Source organism: Tachypleus tridentatus, chromosome 9, assembly GCF_004210375.1.
Source record: "Tachypleus tridentatus isolate NWPU-2018 chromosome 9, ASM421037v1, whole genome shotgun sequence".
Lineage (NCBI taxonomy): Eukaryota > Metazoa > Arthropoda > Merostomata > Xiphosura > Limulidae > Tachypleus > Tachypleus tridentatus.
The window spans coordinates 106,486,431-106,505,712 of NC_134833.1; the positions used below are offsets into that span (position 1 = coordinate 106,486,431).

A 19,282-nucleotide genomic window follows, 5' to 3' on the forward strand; every position below is an offset into this window, starting at 1 on the left:
CATTTAAATCTCTCATATTTCTTAATTTTAATCATGAAGTTCATTGGAACTATATAATATCATTGTTAATACCTTCAATATAATATGGTATTAATGTTGAAATCTCCATTTTAACTTGGGCCAGGTGGTTAAGGCACTTATCTCATAATGTGAGGGTCACGGATTCGAATAGCTGTCATGCCAAACATGCTTGCCCTTTCAGCTGCATGGGAAATTATAATGTGATTGTCAACCCCAATACTTGTTGGTAAAAGAGTAGCCCAAGAGTTGGCAGTGATAACTAGCTGCCTTCCCTCTAGCCTTACAATGCTAAATTAGGGACGACTAGCACAGATAGCCCTCGTGTAGCTTTGTGCAAAATTAAAAACAAACCGAACTAAATCCATTTTAACTTATTTTTGCAACTGCAATCATTTTCATCTACTGATATTAGAAATTTCATTACTCTTTCCTTCTGTTAATGTGACAGCTTTTCATTTTCTTTGAAAACCCATCCAGTTTTGAAATTCTCTCATTAATTACCCACTCAATGTTAAAACTTCCATGAAGTTATTTTTCTTTATTAACATTGGTAGTTCCTTCATTACTGCCACCTTATAACTTCCTTCAGTGTTTCACTTATATTGTTGATTAAAGTTTCCAACACTAATAAATTTCACTTTATTATTGTTGACACAACCAGCATTGCTTATCATATCCATGTTGGCAACTTCCTTTTACTTTATAAATTACATAGAATATTTCACTTAGGCTAACAATAAGTTGGCACTTTATGTTTCACTATGTCTTCCTTAGTGATGTTGGAACTTTTATTTCTGGACGTTAATTTTGTCACATATTTTTAACTATTTCAACTTGTTAAAAAAACAACAAACATTTAAAATGTGTAGATGTTTTTGTTAACTTTAAATTTTCCTCATTATTTCATCCATATAATTCTGAAATTACATTATTCTTTTCAAACTCACTCCTAACATCACTTCATAAATGTTAGTACCTTCTTCATTACTTAAGTCTTCCATGGTTGAATCTTTACTTATTATCCTCTTTATTTCTTGCCATAAATGATGGCAGTAATTCTGTGATTATTTCATCATATTTAAATATTCTTAAATTTTTCTCTATTGTTTCAATAGATTAACATTAGAACATTTATCATTAACATTGTTTAATAACGTTACTTCCCTCTTAACTTAATCCTTAACAGTAATATATAGATGTATCAACAAAATTCCTTCATGTATTTCCACATGAACTCTACTCTCTGGTATTTAATGTTTTCTATGTTGTTCATTTAAGTACTGCTCAACTGTTCTTGTGTTACATATTCAGTCTAGATTTTAACAGTTTGTGAATTATTACAAACTTTTATTCAGTTTTCAGCTTCTTAAATATTTACTATATTGAATAATTTGACTTTTATAATGTACTATAATCAAATTTTTTTTTCCTGGTGTTGCTTTTTGAAAAACTGTGATATTGTGCTGTTGCTAATTGGCACCTGGATATTTTCTAAGTAAAGACCTTTTGATGTCATGTTCAAACAGTTAAAGACTGTCACCTTGAAATTCCATCAATGCAGGGAAAGATATGTTACTGGCAGTTTTACACACTAACTGTAGTAGCATGTAGATGTTGCACACATAATACATTTTCAGTGTTTATAGGTGTGGCAACTGGTAGGGTAATGTATATTTTAAGTTACATCGAGCAAACCAAGCAGTTAATTACATACCTTTTTCACTCGGTTGCAACACAAAGTATTTTTACCATTTAAGGAGGCCTGGTGGTTAGGGTACTGGACTCTCAATGTGCAAGTCACAGGTTCAAATTCCTGGTTAAAACTTGTTTGCCCTTTCACCTGAGGAGGCATTTTAATGTGATGGTCAATCCCACTTTGTTGGTGAAAGAATAGTCTTAAGAGTTGATGGTGGATAATATTGACTAGGAGCCTTACCTGAAATCTATCATTACTAAAGGTTGTATAATGCAGATAACCCTTGTGTAGATTTGTACAACATTCCCAACAAAACCATTTAAGTATTCCTTTGTTTAATGTTTTTGCATTATTACCGTTACTATTTTAACACAGAACTGTGAATACCCATATAAAAATTTAAAGGATATTTCAAATTTTCCCACATGCATCAACAACAAATTTTATAGACAAAACTGCACGATTCATATGTACAAAAGTACACTAGAGCAGTTTGATCTGTCTTAACTGACTAAAGCTTTTATACAAACTTTTATTTTCCAAAAGATACTGATTGTTCAATTAGAAAAGTTTTTGGTATTTATGCAATTGTTTTACAACAACTTACTGGAAAATTATAGTTACCAGTTTCCTTGCAACTTTTAATAATACTGTAATTTTTTTTGTGCCTGTATTTGAGACTATTTAACTTGTGTGGATGCATTGGAAAGTGGTAAGAGGGAATATGGAGATCAATCATACAAAGAAGATTCAGTGATGCATGAGTGTTTTTGAAAATAATTTGAATGAATTTACTGTTAAAAAGACTGACAACTGCACTTAGCAGAAGCAGCATGAGATAGGCTTCCAGCTCTCACCAGCCTTGTTCGAAGCTGGATGAGAGTTGTCTAAATGTTTTGGTTGTTCACTCATATTTCTCTTGGTTTTTTAATGTAGACACCTTGTGCCATTTTTGAGCCCCACCACTCACTTCTAGTTAGATAAGTGGCATTCAAGAAAAAATATGAATGTTTGTACATGTCATCAAGTGGTTAAATTTAATCTTGTTGCAGTTGAACATTTAATTCAATCTACCGAACTTTCCAAAATGTTTAAGACTCTTATCTTAGCTTGTTCTGCCTTCAAGACATCATTAGTAATAACAGCACCTTTGATGGACATTAAATTTAAGCAATTGATGGAGCAATGGCCCAAGAATAATATTTTCCTTATTCTACCATAGTTATATCTCTAAACATAGTATTTTAAGTGATACAGGTTTTTTGTAAATTTTGTAAATATCCTTTTTTTTCTTTCTAATTACAGACATTCTTTGTCTTGAAAATATTTTCAAGATTGTGTTTGCTCTTCTCCAAGGGCAAGACATTTTCTGTCTGTGGTGTGCTAATATCAAAATCTTCAGGATTTCTTCCTATATCACTGAACATCTGGTTTCCCAGCATATGATTTTCCCCAAGAATGTTAAGTCTATAAAATTTAGATATTTTATTGGTTTCCTTTCCAGAAAGTGAAATTATGGAGCATTGGGGTCACTAGTTCTTTGTGGATCTTGTCCCGATATCTTTCATTTCTATTTGTTGTTAATGTTGCTGTTAGCCACTTAAACCACAGTGTAGCTTTCTTTTAGTAGATTTACATCCCTAATATTCTGGTGGATGTTTTTTCTCATAGCTATGCTTGGCATTCTTTCTATATTTAACATCACCTTATTGATGTCTTATACTTGTGAATATCAGTTTGAAGTGCACAAGCTCATTGGTGAGATATTCACTGTCACATGAGGAAAATGCTCAATGGCTGTGATGTCACAATTCAACCAACAAACCATGGAAACATTGCCCTTACCATTTTTCTCTTGGTTCCAGTCTCAGTACTAAAATATACAAATAATTGTTTCTGTGTCTTATTTTTACAGTTATTCACCCTTTAATCATAAATTCACTCCCTACCTGTAATGTGGAATAAAACCACTAAGATCTTAAACAGAAGTAAACCTTGCAAAAGGCTTTTGCTCTTTGAAATAAGACAACTTCCCTGTATTTTTTTCTTTACGTTTATTTTTATAAAATTTTGGGACAACATAATAAATAACTGCTTTTATTACAAAATAGACTTTGTTTACAATGTTTCTCATCTTAACCCTTTGAACACTTTTCTGCACCAGTCACTATAAATAACATTAATGGTTCTGATTTGAAGTTGAAATTAAATATTTAAAAAAATTTACTTAAAACTTGATGTATTGCCATGAAATTATATGAACGCTGAAAATTCTCTACCTTGACAGTGTGTAGATTTATACCTAGAATCTTGAGATGCTTTGTACAATCCTTTAACCAATACTTTTTACAACTCCATTTATAGACATTGGAAGAAGCTTCTACCCTAATTTAAGAAAAGTTATTTTGAATTTTCACACGATTTTCATCGTGGATTACATTTAATTACCTCCATTATTGACTATAACACTTCTGAGTGCTTTTTATTTTAATACGCTATAGTTTGAAATAAAGTTTAAATATACACTATACTTAACATTAGTTCTCAAGCCTTTTATTATCCAGTGAATAAAGATTTTTTGTGAAAGTGTTATACTTGTTTACCAGGGTAATGTGGCTTGTAGAATAAAAGGAAAAGTCCTGGAGTTCCAAGTATATCTTTAAAATATTCAACACAAAGTTAAGAGATATCCATTTTTTCATTTCTACATTATAAACATTTTAAATAATTTTTTATACTCATTTGGGAAGGTATGTTGTGGAAATGAAATACGAAAACTGCAAGATAAAAAAAACATTTCTGTACTCAAACTATTTTAAGGACAAGTAATTACTGTAGATATAATTACATCACTCTGGGGACAGTATAATTTTATATACCTAAATATTTAGAGTTTATACAAATGTCCTTCCCAAGGTGACCATCAAATGGCATCAGTGACATATTGAGATTAACTTCATGCCACATTTTGTTCACATAGAATTATGAATATTACAGAGGGCTACTATATTTTATTAGAAGAAACATCAGCAGTTGAAGGCAAGTTTACTTTCATATAGGGAACCCATAGGTTTGTTGATTATTAAAATTGCCCAAGCATAAAATGTGAACCTTCAAAAATACCTCTCAAATAAATATGGATAAAAAATGTTTAAAGGACAACACTAGTACTTGACAGACTTAATATAAAAAAACAATAAATTAAAATGATTGTTCAAATCTGTGTGTTTTAAATGTTCTTATACATACTTCACTTTAATGTAAAGGTCATATTTATTTTCTAAAAACTACTAATTTTATGAACATACTGTATGTCATTTATCACCATTCAATTAAATTCAAAACCTAGGGAGGGGAATGAGGGAACATCTATTTTTTTCACCATACAAAAGTTATATCTTTAAAACCTTTAGTTTGTCAAGTTTTTTCAAACCTACTTTGAAAGATTGGATCAGTGATGTACCAATAGTCTTAACTATAAGAAATACATGTGGCAATAACGTTCAGATGTGCAAGATTTACAAATATAGGTCCTGTTAACTACTCTATCAGTTTTGACAAATTTATGGGACATGGAAAGCATATTTAATTATTTTTTATTTGCAAATGAAAAAGAACTTGTCAAATTCATCTCATCCACCATATCAACCAGTGCTATGCTTACTACTTTCAAAAACACCTTTTTTGAAGAAAGAAGCAAAGTCCCACAAATTTTGCTTGCATAACTTTTGAATACTAGGTTGGTTTAAAGGGCAGCCATCAACCTTCATACAAGAAGATACTAGATTCTGCAAGTATGCCTATAAAAAAGAAGTAATTTTCATTTAAAAGTGTGAATTTAATACATATATGGTATTATAGATAATGTACTGAACTGTTTGTTTTTGTCATTTCTATGCAATTATTTGGTAAGTATTCTTCTTAAAGTAACATAAATATGAATTTCACATAAGATTTCTCAACCATTAGGAAAAAATTATACACGTGCGTAACTGGATCTTTATATGTAACATTCTTAATTTTAATATAAAGACAGAACTGCATCAATTGATAGTTACAAATAATATTAAATATTACCTGCAAGTAAACCTTTCTTTGTTCTACTACTTTTTCTGATTTACTTCCAAACATTCGACGAGGAGGAAAATATGGCATCTTCATCTAAAAGGAGTTGTTTATATTAGAAATCCAAAGAATCATGTTGCTCAAAATAAAAGAAAAATGATAAATTTTATAATGTCCAGAGAAGCACTACACTTCATGTTCTGTTGGTTACTCTTAAACTACATAATTTCCTTATTAAAAACCATAATCTCAGAGTATCTTCCAATTATGGTATTTATACCTTCATTGTTGTAGCTTAAAAAGAGAACATACAAAAAAATGTTACCATAAGTTGCATAAAAAATACACAGGACTGACTAGGATTAGAGATATATTTATAAGTAATGATGGTTGTAACATTTGGAAGCTGCTGAGAAATACAATTGAAGTCTTTTGATAGAAACAGTAAATATTTATTACACATGTTGATATTTTTAGTTTAGTAAACATTGAAATTATATCAAACTTACATAATCTATAATGTATCAACCAGGTGTAAATTCATATTAAGTAGAAATGTCTAAACCCAAATTCATTGTAAATCTTAAATGGCATGTGCTACACCAGGTAGTCCTATTTCTAAATATGTTTTTTTTTTTTTGTTTATATGAATTGAAGGTAGTTGAACTACAAAGAATTCATATCACAACATGAAACTGAATATAATCCCTGCATTATGGCTAGAAGGAGAGAAAGGAGATGGCAGTGATTACTTACTTTGTCACCATACTTCAGTTTCATGAAATGATGAAGTTCCCTGAACCTTTTGTAACGTCGACATATGGTCCAGCTTTCTCCATTCACATTAACCTAACACATTTTCAGGAAAACCTTTAAGAAATATCTTATGGAAAATCTCAACAGATCTAAACTATTATCACAAAGTTGTGAACATATCTACTCTATGTAGAAGAGGAAGATAAAAAGTTCTTTTATAGTCATTTTTTATTTATAAGATACAATATGGTATAGAACACTGGGAAATATTTCAATTACTGTCATGACATTAGTTTAAACTGATTATATATGTATGTCTCTCAAAACAATGAGAAATCAATGCCCATCCCTACCAGCAATGTAAGTGGTTCCTCATCTTAATATTCATTTGTATTTAACTGGGTTACACCTAAAAAATTAACTTTGACTAATATTACTTCATATGTGTATTATTTTACATGATACGATCATTTTTAAATGGATAGTGGAAACATAGCTGTATTTGACTTATTTTACTAAATGTGCATAAACATATAACATAATTAAGTTTATAGTTGAGCAATCAGTTCAGTTTCATGTGACAAGCAACTAAACTGTTGAGGGCAATTCAGCAAATTAGAATTTTTTGTTGTGGGACAAAATCAGTTCTTCATGCCAAAGTTGATGCAACATAATATTACTACAATATTCACCAAGATTGAATCTGTGAAAAGTCTTCGAACTTTATGAAATACTGGGTGAATTAAACAGAGTGCTTAGAGTAACAACTGATCTTTAGACTAATAAGGACAGTTATAAATTCTCACCTGTTAATTAGAAAAATAAATAATGTTGGACATTATACCAGTTTTTAAAATGTGCTTCAATGGTAACAGAGTAAGTAGCCTCTTTCACTGATCAATTGTTGGTGATCATATTTTCTGTTTCTCATTAACACTAAATCTTTCTCAGAATTATGTAATAGTTACTGTATGACTAAAGAACAATTTCAGGCGACTTACTAAAAGGACAATTAAAATAAACATTTTTATATAGAAAAATAACAAGGAAATGATAAAAACAGGAGATATATAGAGTAATCAGACTAAAAGATGATTTCCTATCCAACAGAGAATTAGTTTCATTTTTTCTGTTAATGTTTTTACATTACAAAATATTGTTCATATTTAAAGTAAGGCTATTTATATGCATTTCATAAATATTTGTAACAGTCTCTTTATTTAATAAGTGGAAAATGTTTTGTTTCCTGGTAAATAGTTTCATTTCATACTGGTAAAAGGTTTGTCTTGCAGCATATTGTTGTATTTCTATATAATAATTACACTGTAAGTATTGGTTTCACTTAAAAACTATGAGCAATATTTTGTAATGTAAAAACATTAATACAAAAAATGAAAGCAATCTTCACTTTATAAACCAATTCTCTGTTGGATAGGAAATCATCTTTTACTGTGATTACACAAAAACTGATGTAAACAGTAATCTGCTTGATGTTAACTGACATTCATTTCATAACCAATATATTACATAGAATCTGACATTTAAATGATATATTCCCAGAGACTAACCTTAACTTCATACTCATAATGTGCATCTCCTCCACTGCCTCGCATCGTGTAGGAAGGAATGGAGATTTTTATCTCTTGGTTAGTTTCTACTAAATCATTTGTAGCAGCAGATGCTGTCTAGAGAACAGAACAGATCATGTATACTGCAACACACAGACTTTTACTCTAAAACTATGCATCTAGTATCAGCCCACAAACTTAAAGTTTTAAATATTCTAGGTGTCAAATACTATAGAAAAAAATATGTCAAGATAACAAGACAGATTTTAGTTGCAGTTGTTGACACCATAAAAACAAGGATTAACATAATTCACAACTTTTAATGTGAATGTGAGTGAGGTTTTGTTTTTGAATTCTTTTAAGTCAAAACTTTGTCATCCTCAATTCACTGCTACTTTGCTTTACTAATAGCACCATTTCATAACTTACTTATTCAAATTTGTTAAAAATCACAAATAATGCAAATTTATGAATTTTATTGATTTCTAATTGTTTTAAGGAAATGCCACTAAATTAAAAATATTTATAGTAACATAATATAATATTCATAATATACCAGATGTAAATCCACTGATAGGCAATTAATATTACAAAATAGAAAACGTGTATTCATGCACTTTTGTTGTTTTTTTAAAAAAAGGAAAGCCACATCAGTCTATCTGCTATGTTCACTAAGGGGAATCAAAATCCTAATTTTAGCATTGTAAATCCATAGACTTACCACAGTTACACTGTGGGACAAAATGTGTATGCATTTTATTATGTCAAAGTAATAATGGACTATCTGTTGTGTCCCACCAAAGGACCTAAAATATACAGAAAATAACTATTAATGTATGGAATGAGATGTTGTGGGTCTATCTCACAACATTATCATAACGGTTATGTCCTTCAATTTAAAAAGTGTACAAATTAACTTTAAACCAAAGATTAACAAAAACTCTTGAAGGCAAAGGATTTATTAATTATGAGTTACTTCCACAACAGACCAGTATAAAAGTCAGAAGGATTAAGAATGAAACCTATGAGCATGTGAGTTTAATAATCCATTATTAGTGGCATGAATTTAGATATTATTAAAACTTACATCTATCACAAGATAAACTGTACACTGTTTGTGATCCTGAATTAAGATTTCAAAGGGCAACATGTAATAATAATGGTGAAATTAACAGTTAAGAAATTATAAACTATGAACCAAAAATATTTTAAACACATGTATCATTCACAAAAGTCAAATATGAAAATACCTTCTTGCATAGTCTTTTTTTATAAATTATTAACTTTTCTTGTCTCAGTAAACATGAAGTGGATTATTAATTTTTTATAAATTATTAAATGCATAATAAATCTTGTAACACTATCTCTTAATCACTCTTAGGTTTCTGTTGTTGTCTTCCTCTGACAACTGTAGCAAACTGAGATATACACTTTACAACCTCTGAAAGAATCAGTATCTTATAGTTATCTATCCACAACAGTGCAAAACATAGAGAAACAAACAAATATTGTATAAAGGACTATGGTTCTCTAAACTGAAAAAAATGTTTTTGTGCATGTACATATAATTTGTTTTTTCATAGGCACTTTGAAACACTACAGTAAATTTTACCTGTACAATTTGAACACAGAAGAAATATAAGCATTCCAAGTTATGATAGTTAAAATGAATATCAACTTATTTTGAATTCTTGTTATTAATATCTTCTAAGTGGCCTTTAATTCTGGCTATTACAATGTGTAAACTTCAACCAATGTACACATAAAAGTTCAATAACAAGAAAAACGTACAGAGCTCATATCTGTGCAACTGGACTTTTCAAATTTAAGAGAACTCTTTCTAAACATGGGTTAAATGGCCATTTCAAAACCCCTAGGATTCTGGTGTACTAACCAAAGGGCATCCATCTAACAGCATCCACCATCACAAATTTCTTGTCCAACTCTTTGAAATAAAGGATAGCCACTTTCATAAATACACCCAAAGGTCAAACTGGACACTAGCTCAACAATATAACCACTAGACCGGACTAAGCATATTATATAAATGACAAGAGGGTTTGGAAATTATTTATTTTTTAAATGTGTTGTGCTTCTGACATTTCCAGTAAACTGTAGATATATATGACAAAAAGTTAAATACTGCAAAATTTCAGTTCAGAAATTACTTATTTCCTATTTTGACCATTTTATATAGGTCATAAAATGTTAAGGCATAAGTGTGCCATTCAAAATTAATACACAATGAAATATTACTATTACAGAGATGCCAACTATTTCAAATGACTGAGCATAATGATTGTAGACAGAGCCCCTACATATATCGTACAACCACTGGATACAGTTTTGAGTCATCCATGTCTGTGAATCCATCTGTGGCTAAACTGTAAACACTGTTAGTAAGTATGCTTGAAATCATTTTGTCATCTTCACAACCCAACATTTGTACAATGACTGTAGTTTTGACACAGCCATATTTTTTTGCTATAACAAAGTGTGGGAACATTTTTCTGAATAGATGTCCTGCATGATCGGCTACAGCTAGGGGTATATTATGAGCAATGACGAATTGCGTGAACATCACTTCTGCATTTATGGTTTCATATTCTGAATTCTTACTCATAAATGAAATTATCTGCATCGTTTTTGTCTTCGCCTCAGCCTTTTGTTGGTGAGATGCCGATTTTGTATGTCTGGAACAATCGTTTATCCTGCCATGCGCCACAGAAAAATCGATGTGACAAACTGTACAAAACGGATGACTTTCACTGACTTTTGATGCAATGACCGGATATTTTGCACTATACTCTTTCCTAAATTATTTATTCACAGTTTTAGTCCTTTTAGATTTGCCAGAAACAAGACAATCTGGTGAACAAGGCCTCTTTTGTTTCATCTTGTGAATGATCGCATTGGTGTTTCTATGCCGCTTAGAAAACGAGAAATACCCATCTACACGAGAGCTGATTGGTTGACAAGCACTGATAACTATGGATTCCTCCACATCCCCAGTATGGAGAAGCACCGCACTCAAATTTATTGGTAGACGTCGGAGATACAAATATGTTTTATTTTTTCAAGCACAAACATGATTATTGCAAGTAGCCATTTGGACTATGTCTTTTATTTATTATCAAAATTTATTTGCATGTATCACTAGAAATTTTCTTTTCACCCCTTTCAAGTCCTGGGGGAACAATTTATCACTTTATTGTATAGGCCTATATAATATATAATAATTTGGAAGTTGCAACATGTCATAATATGACATGTATGAGAGTATATTCGTAATGTATACACCAAAATCGTAATGATTACACTCAAATTGTAATGGTTGGCATCTCTGCTATTATGTTGAGGAGATCTGATAACCAAAAATTAATAATTTTATTTCCTGATCTTTATACTGTGGGGTTCATACACCACAAATAGCTTCATACTTGTTTAGTTTCATAATTGTTACATGTTTTTAAACATACTGAGGTTCAAGGTCCATTCATACTGTAGGCACTTTCATGTTTATTCTTTGATGTTCATTATTTAGTTTAGTGAAGAAAAAATAAGATTTAATACCTCTTTAGTAATATGTTACTTTTTATCCTTTTTTTATTTTTGGATATTTTTGAAAAAATTAATTTGTCAGTAGAATTATTCTAAAAATTATAAAATAGGTGTTCAATGCTGTTAATCATCATGATGTTAATAAATCTGTTTCTTTACATGTAATTTCTATTTACTCTCTAGCCTCACAGCTACCTTCTGAAACTAAGTTAATTACACACAATACTTAAAATTATTAAATAACGTATTTTTCAAAGAACAAATACCACTGAATACAAAAAAGTAAGAACACACCAAAAACTATAGCAAAAGAAATGAGATTTAAATCTTACCCTGTCTGGGGAAAAGTTATTCAACACTGGGCTTGCACTCCTGAAGCATGAAAAACATAATAATAATTCTGTAAAATTGTTTTTTAATTATATTCATTACTTAAAATAAATACCTTTCTTACTTGATGATCAAAGAAACAACAACAACAAAAATCCAACAAACATATTACATACAACAACACTATAATATTACACAATCAGTTTTTAAATAATTATACTACTATAATCCAGGTGTTACTCTTCCTCTCTTGTAAACAGAGTTTCTACTTTAGACTACAAAACTCAAATTAATAATTTTTCTTTTAAATAAGAGCACCATTTTATAATGTTTCACAAGATGATATTAGCAGACATTTCAACAAAATAATTTAAACATATGGTAACAAATGACTGAGTAGTTTCCACAAGAGAAAGTTTTTCAAATTAAAACATTTGGTAACATGTGACTGAGTAGTTTCCATTAAGGAAAGTTTTAAAAATATTAGTATTAATTCTCATTGTTTTGTCTTAGTAAAAGAAAATTTTGAATTTTTCTTTTACAAATTCTCTTTCCTCGAATGTGAATTTTTAGAAGAATGAATAAAACTATTTGCTGTACTGAGTAAAAGATACTTTATTAAGTCATTTACTGAGAGTTAATCACACAATTATGTCTCAAGTATTTTGCTGCTCTTGTTGGTTATACTCAGTCTAATGGCCATGGTTATGCAGTAATTTCAACAGTAATAAACTTCTAAGAAGAGACAGCATAATCAACTCAGACCACAGATCTTGACAAACTTTCCATGAATATTGCATTGTTCATATAATGGACTCAAGAAATGTTTAACCCCATTTTTGTCCTGTTCATCACATTTGATAAATAGGACATAATGCTAAAACAACTTGATATCATACTTTTGTTTTGTTTCAATGTATGAGATTAAAGCATCACATGTGAAACTCAAAACACATGTGAATAATGACAGATTAAATTACTTTCACTCAAGAGAAATTGTAAACCTGGGATAAATAGAACTTTTTAAAAATCAATTCTTTATATTTTCATTCAATGATACTAGAAAAATACACTTCAGTCACACTTACTTGGATAAGTAGTCAAATAAGCATATCCATACAAATCATTAAATTACCTAAAGCAGGGAAATAGTTAACTAAAGGCACAAAAGCCCAATAGAGCTTTATCAGAGGACTTAATAGGTATATGGTTTAACAACATTTTTGAGAATTAGGCAATCCTTCTCATGGAAATAGCAACAAATTTTGAGGTTTAGCTAAATGTTTTTGAACATTTTGCTTCTAAACATTCATTAACTTCAAATCTTCAATTATCTTGCTAAAAGTAACAACATTTTGTGTCAAAGGGTTATGTTTCATAACCAACTACGTTTCTACATCCTCTACTGTGCAAGATTATTTTTCCAGAGATCACAGAAGGCTCCTAAGTTCGAAATGTTGTGTCCTGTAGCTTTTAACTTCATAATCCTTTTATAAGAATATTCCTCTTTAGAAAGGGCCATGATAACGCACTGTAACATGAAATGATTGAAGATTTGCAGTAGATCAAATACATGTGCTAAACATGTTATTCTTGGCCATAAAACTTGAATCTGCAGCTACATGCCACTAAAGTAGAGTAATACATTCCTTGTAGAGTACAGTTAACCTTGTTGACATGTAAGTTTTATGAACTATCAATGAAAGAAACAATCACACATTGCCCAACTTATAATTAACAAGAAGCATGCTCTTTTCATCCTGTATTGTTTGTATGCTGTATCTATATTCAGAAGGTTTTTTTTTACCCTCAAGTAAACTGTTTGCTTCTTTCATTCAGAAGTCTGCCAACTTTATTCAAAACTTTAAGTACTTTGGCCATATGGTTCATCTGATCACTCCAGATGTTTTGATTTAGGTTTCTGTTTGTGCATTAAGATGAATCACACATGCTATGAATTGTCTTCAATACTAAAATTTCTGTTAAATATGAAATTACAAAAAACAAACTTATTTCTTTGTTATAATTTAAAAAAACTAACATATTTTAACCAATTTTAGTCGTTTTTTTTACCTAAAAAAATTGGGCTAATAAAAACTCTTTTCAAATTAAAACAAATTTGGTACCACTAGCTTTTCACATACTCTTTAAACCAAACCAGTATTTTTAAAAAATGTGAAACAAATCTTTTTCTGGTTTACCTAAAGCAGTTATTACACAATGCATTTTACCTGTTTATTTCTAATCTTTGCCTAATGTGTTTCAGTTCCTTTTCATGATAATTTCTTATAGTATTAAGTTCTTTTTCTCGATTACTTCGTTCCTGCAAGTTCTCTTCGTGAAGCAGATATTCTTTCCTAAGCTGCTCTTCAAATAGTCGTCGCTGAACTTCTTGTTCCACAAGGATATTTATTCTATCAAAAAAGTTACAAAAGTTTAACAATGCTTAATTAAATACACAAAAAATATAGAAATAAATAACGTCATAACTCACACAAATTACATAACATTTCCTTTTAAATCTCCTAAGACTTACAACATTTTATTAAATCAAGCTTATCCACTGTGAACACTTCTCTTTGGCAAACAAGGAGATTAAATGCTCAAAACAGATTGCATGAACACATATTTCATACATAAGTATTTCTACTCAAGAAAACAAACTCGACATCTATAAGTTTACATAAAATTATCTGTTGCAATAACAACATACTTATAATAAAAAGAATATAAATTAACAGGCTTGTAAGACTGGCAAGAATAAATGTCAGCATTTATCCACAAGAAAATGGTAAATCAGAGACTTATACATGAATATAATAATTCACATATACAATACTAACTACCCACAAGCACCTGTTCAAGAAAACAGATGATTGGTACATTAAAAAATACCGTTCATAAAACATTTTAAGATGGTAAAATTTCATTCAAGTAAACAGAGCAGATTATAAGACCTTAATCCCTTTACTACAATTAACCATTTAGTTTAGTAGTGTAACTTTAAGTATCATTCAGAACATAAACCTTTAAACAGCAGTAAATTAAACTATGTTATGTTGCTTGATAAACCTGATTACATACACATAACTATTCAATAAAAGTCATAAGTACAAAATTAGTTAAAACATCATCAAAACCAAAGAAAAAATATAACAAGATTATATGCTGAAGTCAGTGGAAACTTGTTTTAATGTCTCTAAACATCAAAAAGTAATGTTAGAAAATAAATGTTTGATACAGGTACCTATGTTAATAAGCTTGCAGAATACTGAAATAGCTTTAAACTTTCACACACACAAAAGAAAAATTAAACTTTAATGATACAGCTAGATTAATTGTTTCACTTAAAATGTATAGCTTCCTTACATTTGCACTTGTCCTGAAAACATCAAGCAAATGGACATTAATGCTGGCTATATATCAAGAAGAAAACAAAGAATAGCTTCTTACACAAAATTCTAGTGAAGAAATAACATAACATTGCCAGTAATGTATTCAAACATTTTTTTTTGGTCAAAATGTTTCACTTTCTAACAAATGATAAAAAAATCATTTCAAAAGGACTAAAGAAAAATATCTATTTTATTTTAATAATTTATTACTGTAATAGCAAATATTTTTCTTACGTTGAAAATACATTTCTGATATTTACTTACTTTGCTCTTTCACATAAAGCTATCTCAATCCTTGTCTGCCCTCTTAGCATTACTATAAAAAAAATTGCACCAGTCTTTATTCCCCATCAGTTTTATGCCATTTCTGAACATGTACATATTATGTAACTACTCTCCACCAATAGTAATGCACCACACCTACACCTGCACAGCTAGCTAGCTTCTGCTATTTCAGCTCACTTTCAAGAACTGCAAAAATAAGAATACCGGCTGTGGGGAGGAAGGGTGGGAAGTGTGTGAGAGGAGGAAAATACCTATTGGAAATACAGTTTCAGTTTAAGAAAGATCTTAACTTCTTATATGGTCTTACCTCCATTCATACAAAGCTAAAATTCCACATTTCAAAGATGGAGGGACTAGTGTAGGTGCACAAAAATGAAACCAAGTAGAAAGCATCTACCCAAAATGAATGGGTGTATCTGGTGATAACAAAGGAGCACAACTATGGGGCACTTCACTACTTATAGAACATGTATGCTCTTTGTTCAGGAAATAGAAAATTAATACAAAATTGATGAAAAAGAAAGTTACTTGCACAAGTGAAATATGGTTTGATAGGTGCAAGCTACAGAAATATAAATAGAATAAGCTATGCACATTCTCAAACTCAACAGGACAGACAAGGCACCACTACTCATCCATTAGGAGGTTGAGAATGAAAAACATTGTGACAACAGTGTGGCCAGGACATGTGCCCCTTGTTATGTATACCCAAAAACCCCAACCATAAGTAAACAGAATAAAGACTGAGACAGAGGGAAGGGTAAGAGGGGGCTGTACAAGCAAAGGTTGGAGTAGTGAAGACAATGACTGCACTGAACAAGATGGAGCCACTATTAGAATAAGACAAGTAGTAGTTTGAAATAAGAATAGAACTCTGGAGAGGAGTCAAATAAGAGGGTAAGCACAGATTTGGGGACCCATCCAATCTTGAAAGAATACAATTACCTTCAGAAATAGCAGGTAAGAAACAGAAGACTAAAGGGAAGGAAGTTGGTGTACCAGTGGGTTGCAAAGGCATATACAAACTTCCCAGCTGAGAATACACCTGCTTAATGGGACCACTCTGAGAGGAGAATCTTGTTGGGAGGAGATAAAAATCACCATGAGATTCAGGGAACCAGGAAAAATACAAATTCAGACTACACTGTGGTGACTTTGGGCCCAGAAAGGAGATCCAGGATCTGAAAGCACAGAGACATTCAGAGGGTCATTCACTGCCAACTCAATCTAGGGCCTCCAAGTTTAAGTTATAGATTTTCTTTTAAAAAAATCAAGCAAAAACTTCATTTTGATATATTCAGTCATGCAGTACAGCTTTAGGATTTTGCATGGGTGAATAAATCAAAATGAAGTTTTTGCTTGAATTTTTTTTAAAGAAAATCTATGACATGAACTGGAAAAAGTTCTTTTTTTCTGGATGAGTTGGCATGGAGATGTCAGAAGGTATTACATTCACTCTCCCTCACATAGGATAGGAAAGATATGAGAAAAATCTAAACATACCATCAAAGGCTTGAGAATGTTGATATGAAGAATAGACTCCATGATTGACTAAAGACCTAAACATCTCCCAGAAGATGAGATAGGAACCCTGACTCTTTAAAGATGAATCTGTGAAAAGATGTAAATGTAGCCAAGGTGGAGTGAGTGGCACACCCTGCCACAATTTGGTCTCTGTCTAACCACTAAGACATGATCTGAGGAAATGTTCTAATGATCTAGCAGTGTGAAGGAAAACATGAGACTGATCCATTTGAGAGAGAGCTCTCAAAAAAGCCCACATCCCCAAAGAGACAGAACACTGAGTTGTAAGAAATGTGAGGTGAGAGACATAAGTTTCTTACTTCAAACCCAAAGATGAAGTGGAAAAGACTGAGTTCAACTGAGATTAAAAAAAGTCTCCTTAAAGTAATGGGATATTGAAAAGGGGTAAGAATGGACATTCACTCTATCATCAGGAATCCCATTCATGCTGCATCGTGTAGTCTCTGGACTGAGAATGAGAAGGAAGCAGAAGTCATAGTAAAAAGATTGTAAAGACTTGTAGAGTAAAGATATCAGGTAAGAGTTTGTATCCCTGATAAAACACTTTCAAAAAGCCAAAGTTATGCCAAACAGTAGGGCTCTCAACCAGAAAACATAACACATAGCAACAAATTCCTATTGAAGAAGTGGACACTATGGGGAACAACTCTGAATTGTAAATTATAAGGAAAAAATGAGGTTTCTAGTATCATAAACATAGGAAAGTATCCAAAACATACGTCAACTCTATGAACAGAAAAGAAGCACAAGTTGACAATGTAACAAAAAAAGATTAAAGTCCTACCTGATGAATATTAGCATGATGAGGCATATAGTTAACAATTACAAAAAAAATATTCAGATAGAACAATGAATTACAATAAGAGTGACATGCAAAGTCATAGTAAAAAGATTGTAAAGACTTGTAGAGTAAAGATATCAGGTAAGAGTTTGTATCCCTGATAAAACACTTTCAAAAAGCCAAAGTTATGCCAAACAGTATAAAGTATAAGATAGCTAAATGTAAATAGTTAATATATATTTATATATATTACACAGACAAACCTGTTAAATTTGTCTAGTCCTCAAAGTATGTAATAATAACAAAAGTGCAAACAGACTAAAAGTATCTAGAAAACACATTAACAATCATTATATAATTTACCAAAAGGTACATAATTAAGTTCCAATGACAAAAAAAAATGATGACACACATAGTTAACAATGACGAGAAAAAAATTATTCATATAGGGTAAGGAATTAGATGTAACTAGTAGTAATGATATGTAACTTAAAAATAATTGAAACATACCTAGTAGAAGAATTTATTAACAGTGAACTAACAAACTCATGAATCTTGCTGAGACTACAAAGCACTTAATTCTAGTGAACTCGAGAAACAACTAAATGTACCTAACAATACAAAGTAATAATATCTAACTTACAACTCATCTGAAGTAACTTTGATAACAAAGAACATATAATATTTAACATACCAACAAAGTCCAAGCATTGATGATATGAAATACTTAACTCTCCCATATGTAAATAAGGACAAAGCCACATAAAGGGCATCTGAGCATTATCTGTCATGGGTAGATTAACAAGATTAACCTGTTGGAAAACATATATGTTGAAAAAACTTACCATAGATCCTATGAGAAAACTGGAATCAAGAGGAAGAAAGAGCAAGAACAATTCTTTACCAAAGTGAATAACATGGTGACACAGCAACTAGTGAAAGGTAAAACGTTTGAACAGATTTAGAGTATAAATTGTCTTCTTATTGATTGTACTCTTGTTAAAAACATTATCCCATCGAAAAGAAGAAACAAAATCATCAGTTGAACATATGAATGTTCAATTGGGAATTGATGCCTGTACCTCCTCAGCAGATAAAGTAAAACTTGATTCCTGGGAAGTCTCACCATTAGCTTTGTTGATTGTAATGCAAGTTACCGTAGTCAGTACATTGAATGCAAATTCATACCAAGGTATCTTATAATTCATTAATAAGAAATAAATTCAAACAAAGTAAAGTATAACTATTGAAAAAAATTTTAGAAGGCAAAGAAGCTGGT

At 30.8% G+C, this 19,282-nt stretch overlaps 1 protein-coding gene across 3 annotated transcripts in view; it reads right to left on the minus strand.

Moving 5' to 3' along the window:
• Window positions 1-3,798: 3,798 nt before the first annotated feature.
• The window catches only part of Klp98A (kinesin-like protein 98A), a 136,157-nt gene continuing 120,673 nt past the window's right edge, over window positions 3,799-19,282 (minus strand). For all 3 annotated transcript variants that reach the window (XM_076456277.1, XM_076456278.1, XM_076456279.1), the window contains 6 exons: window positions 14,229-14,411; window positions 12,000-12,039; window positions 8,107-8,223; window positions 6,539-6,631; window positions 5,795-5,878; window positions 3,799-5,517 (listed from right to left, as the gene is read on the minus strand). In XM_076456277.1, the coding sequence (XP_076312392.1) occupies window positions 5,362-5,517; window positions 5,795-5,878; window positions 6,539-6,631; window positions 8,107-8,223; window positions 12,000-12,039; window positions 14,229-14,411 (673 nt within the window). In that variant the 3' untranslated portion in view covers window positions 3,799-5,361. The remainder of the gene's footprint in view (window positions 5,518-5,794; window positions 5,879-6,538; window positions 6,632-8,106; window positions 8,224-11,999; window positions 12,040-14,228; window positions 14,412-19,282) is intronic.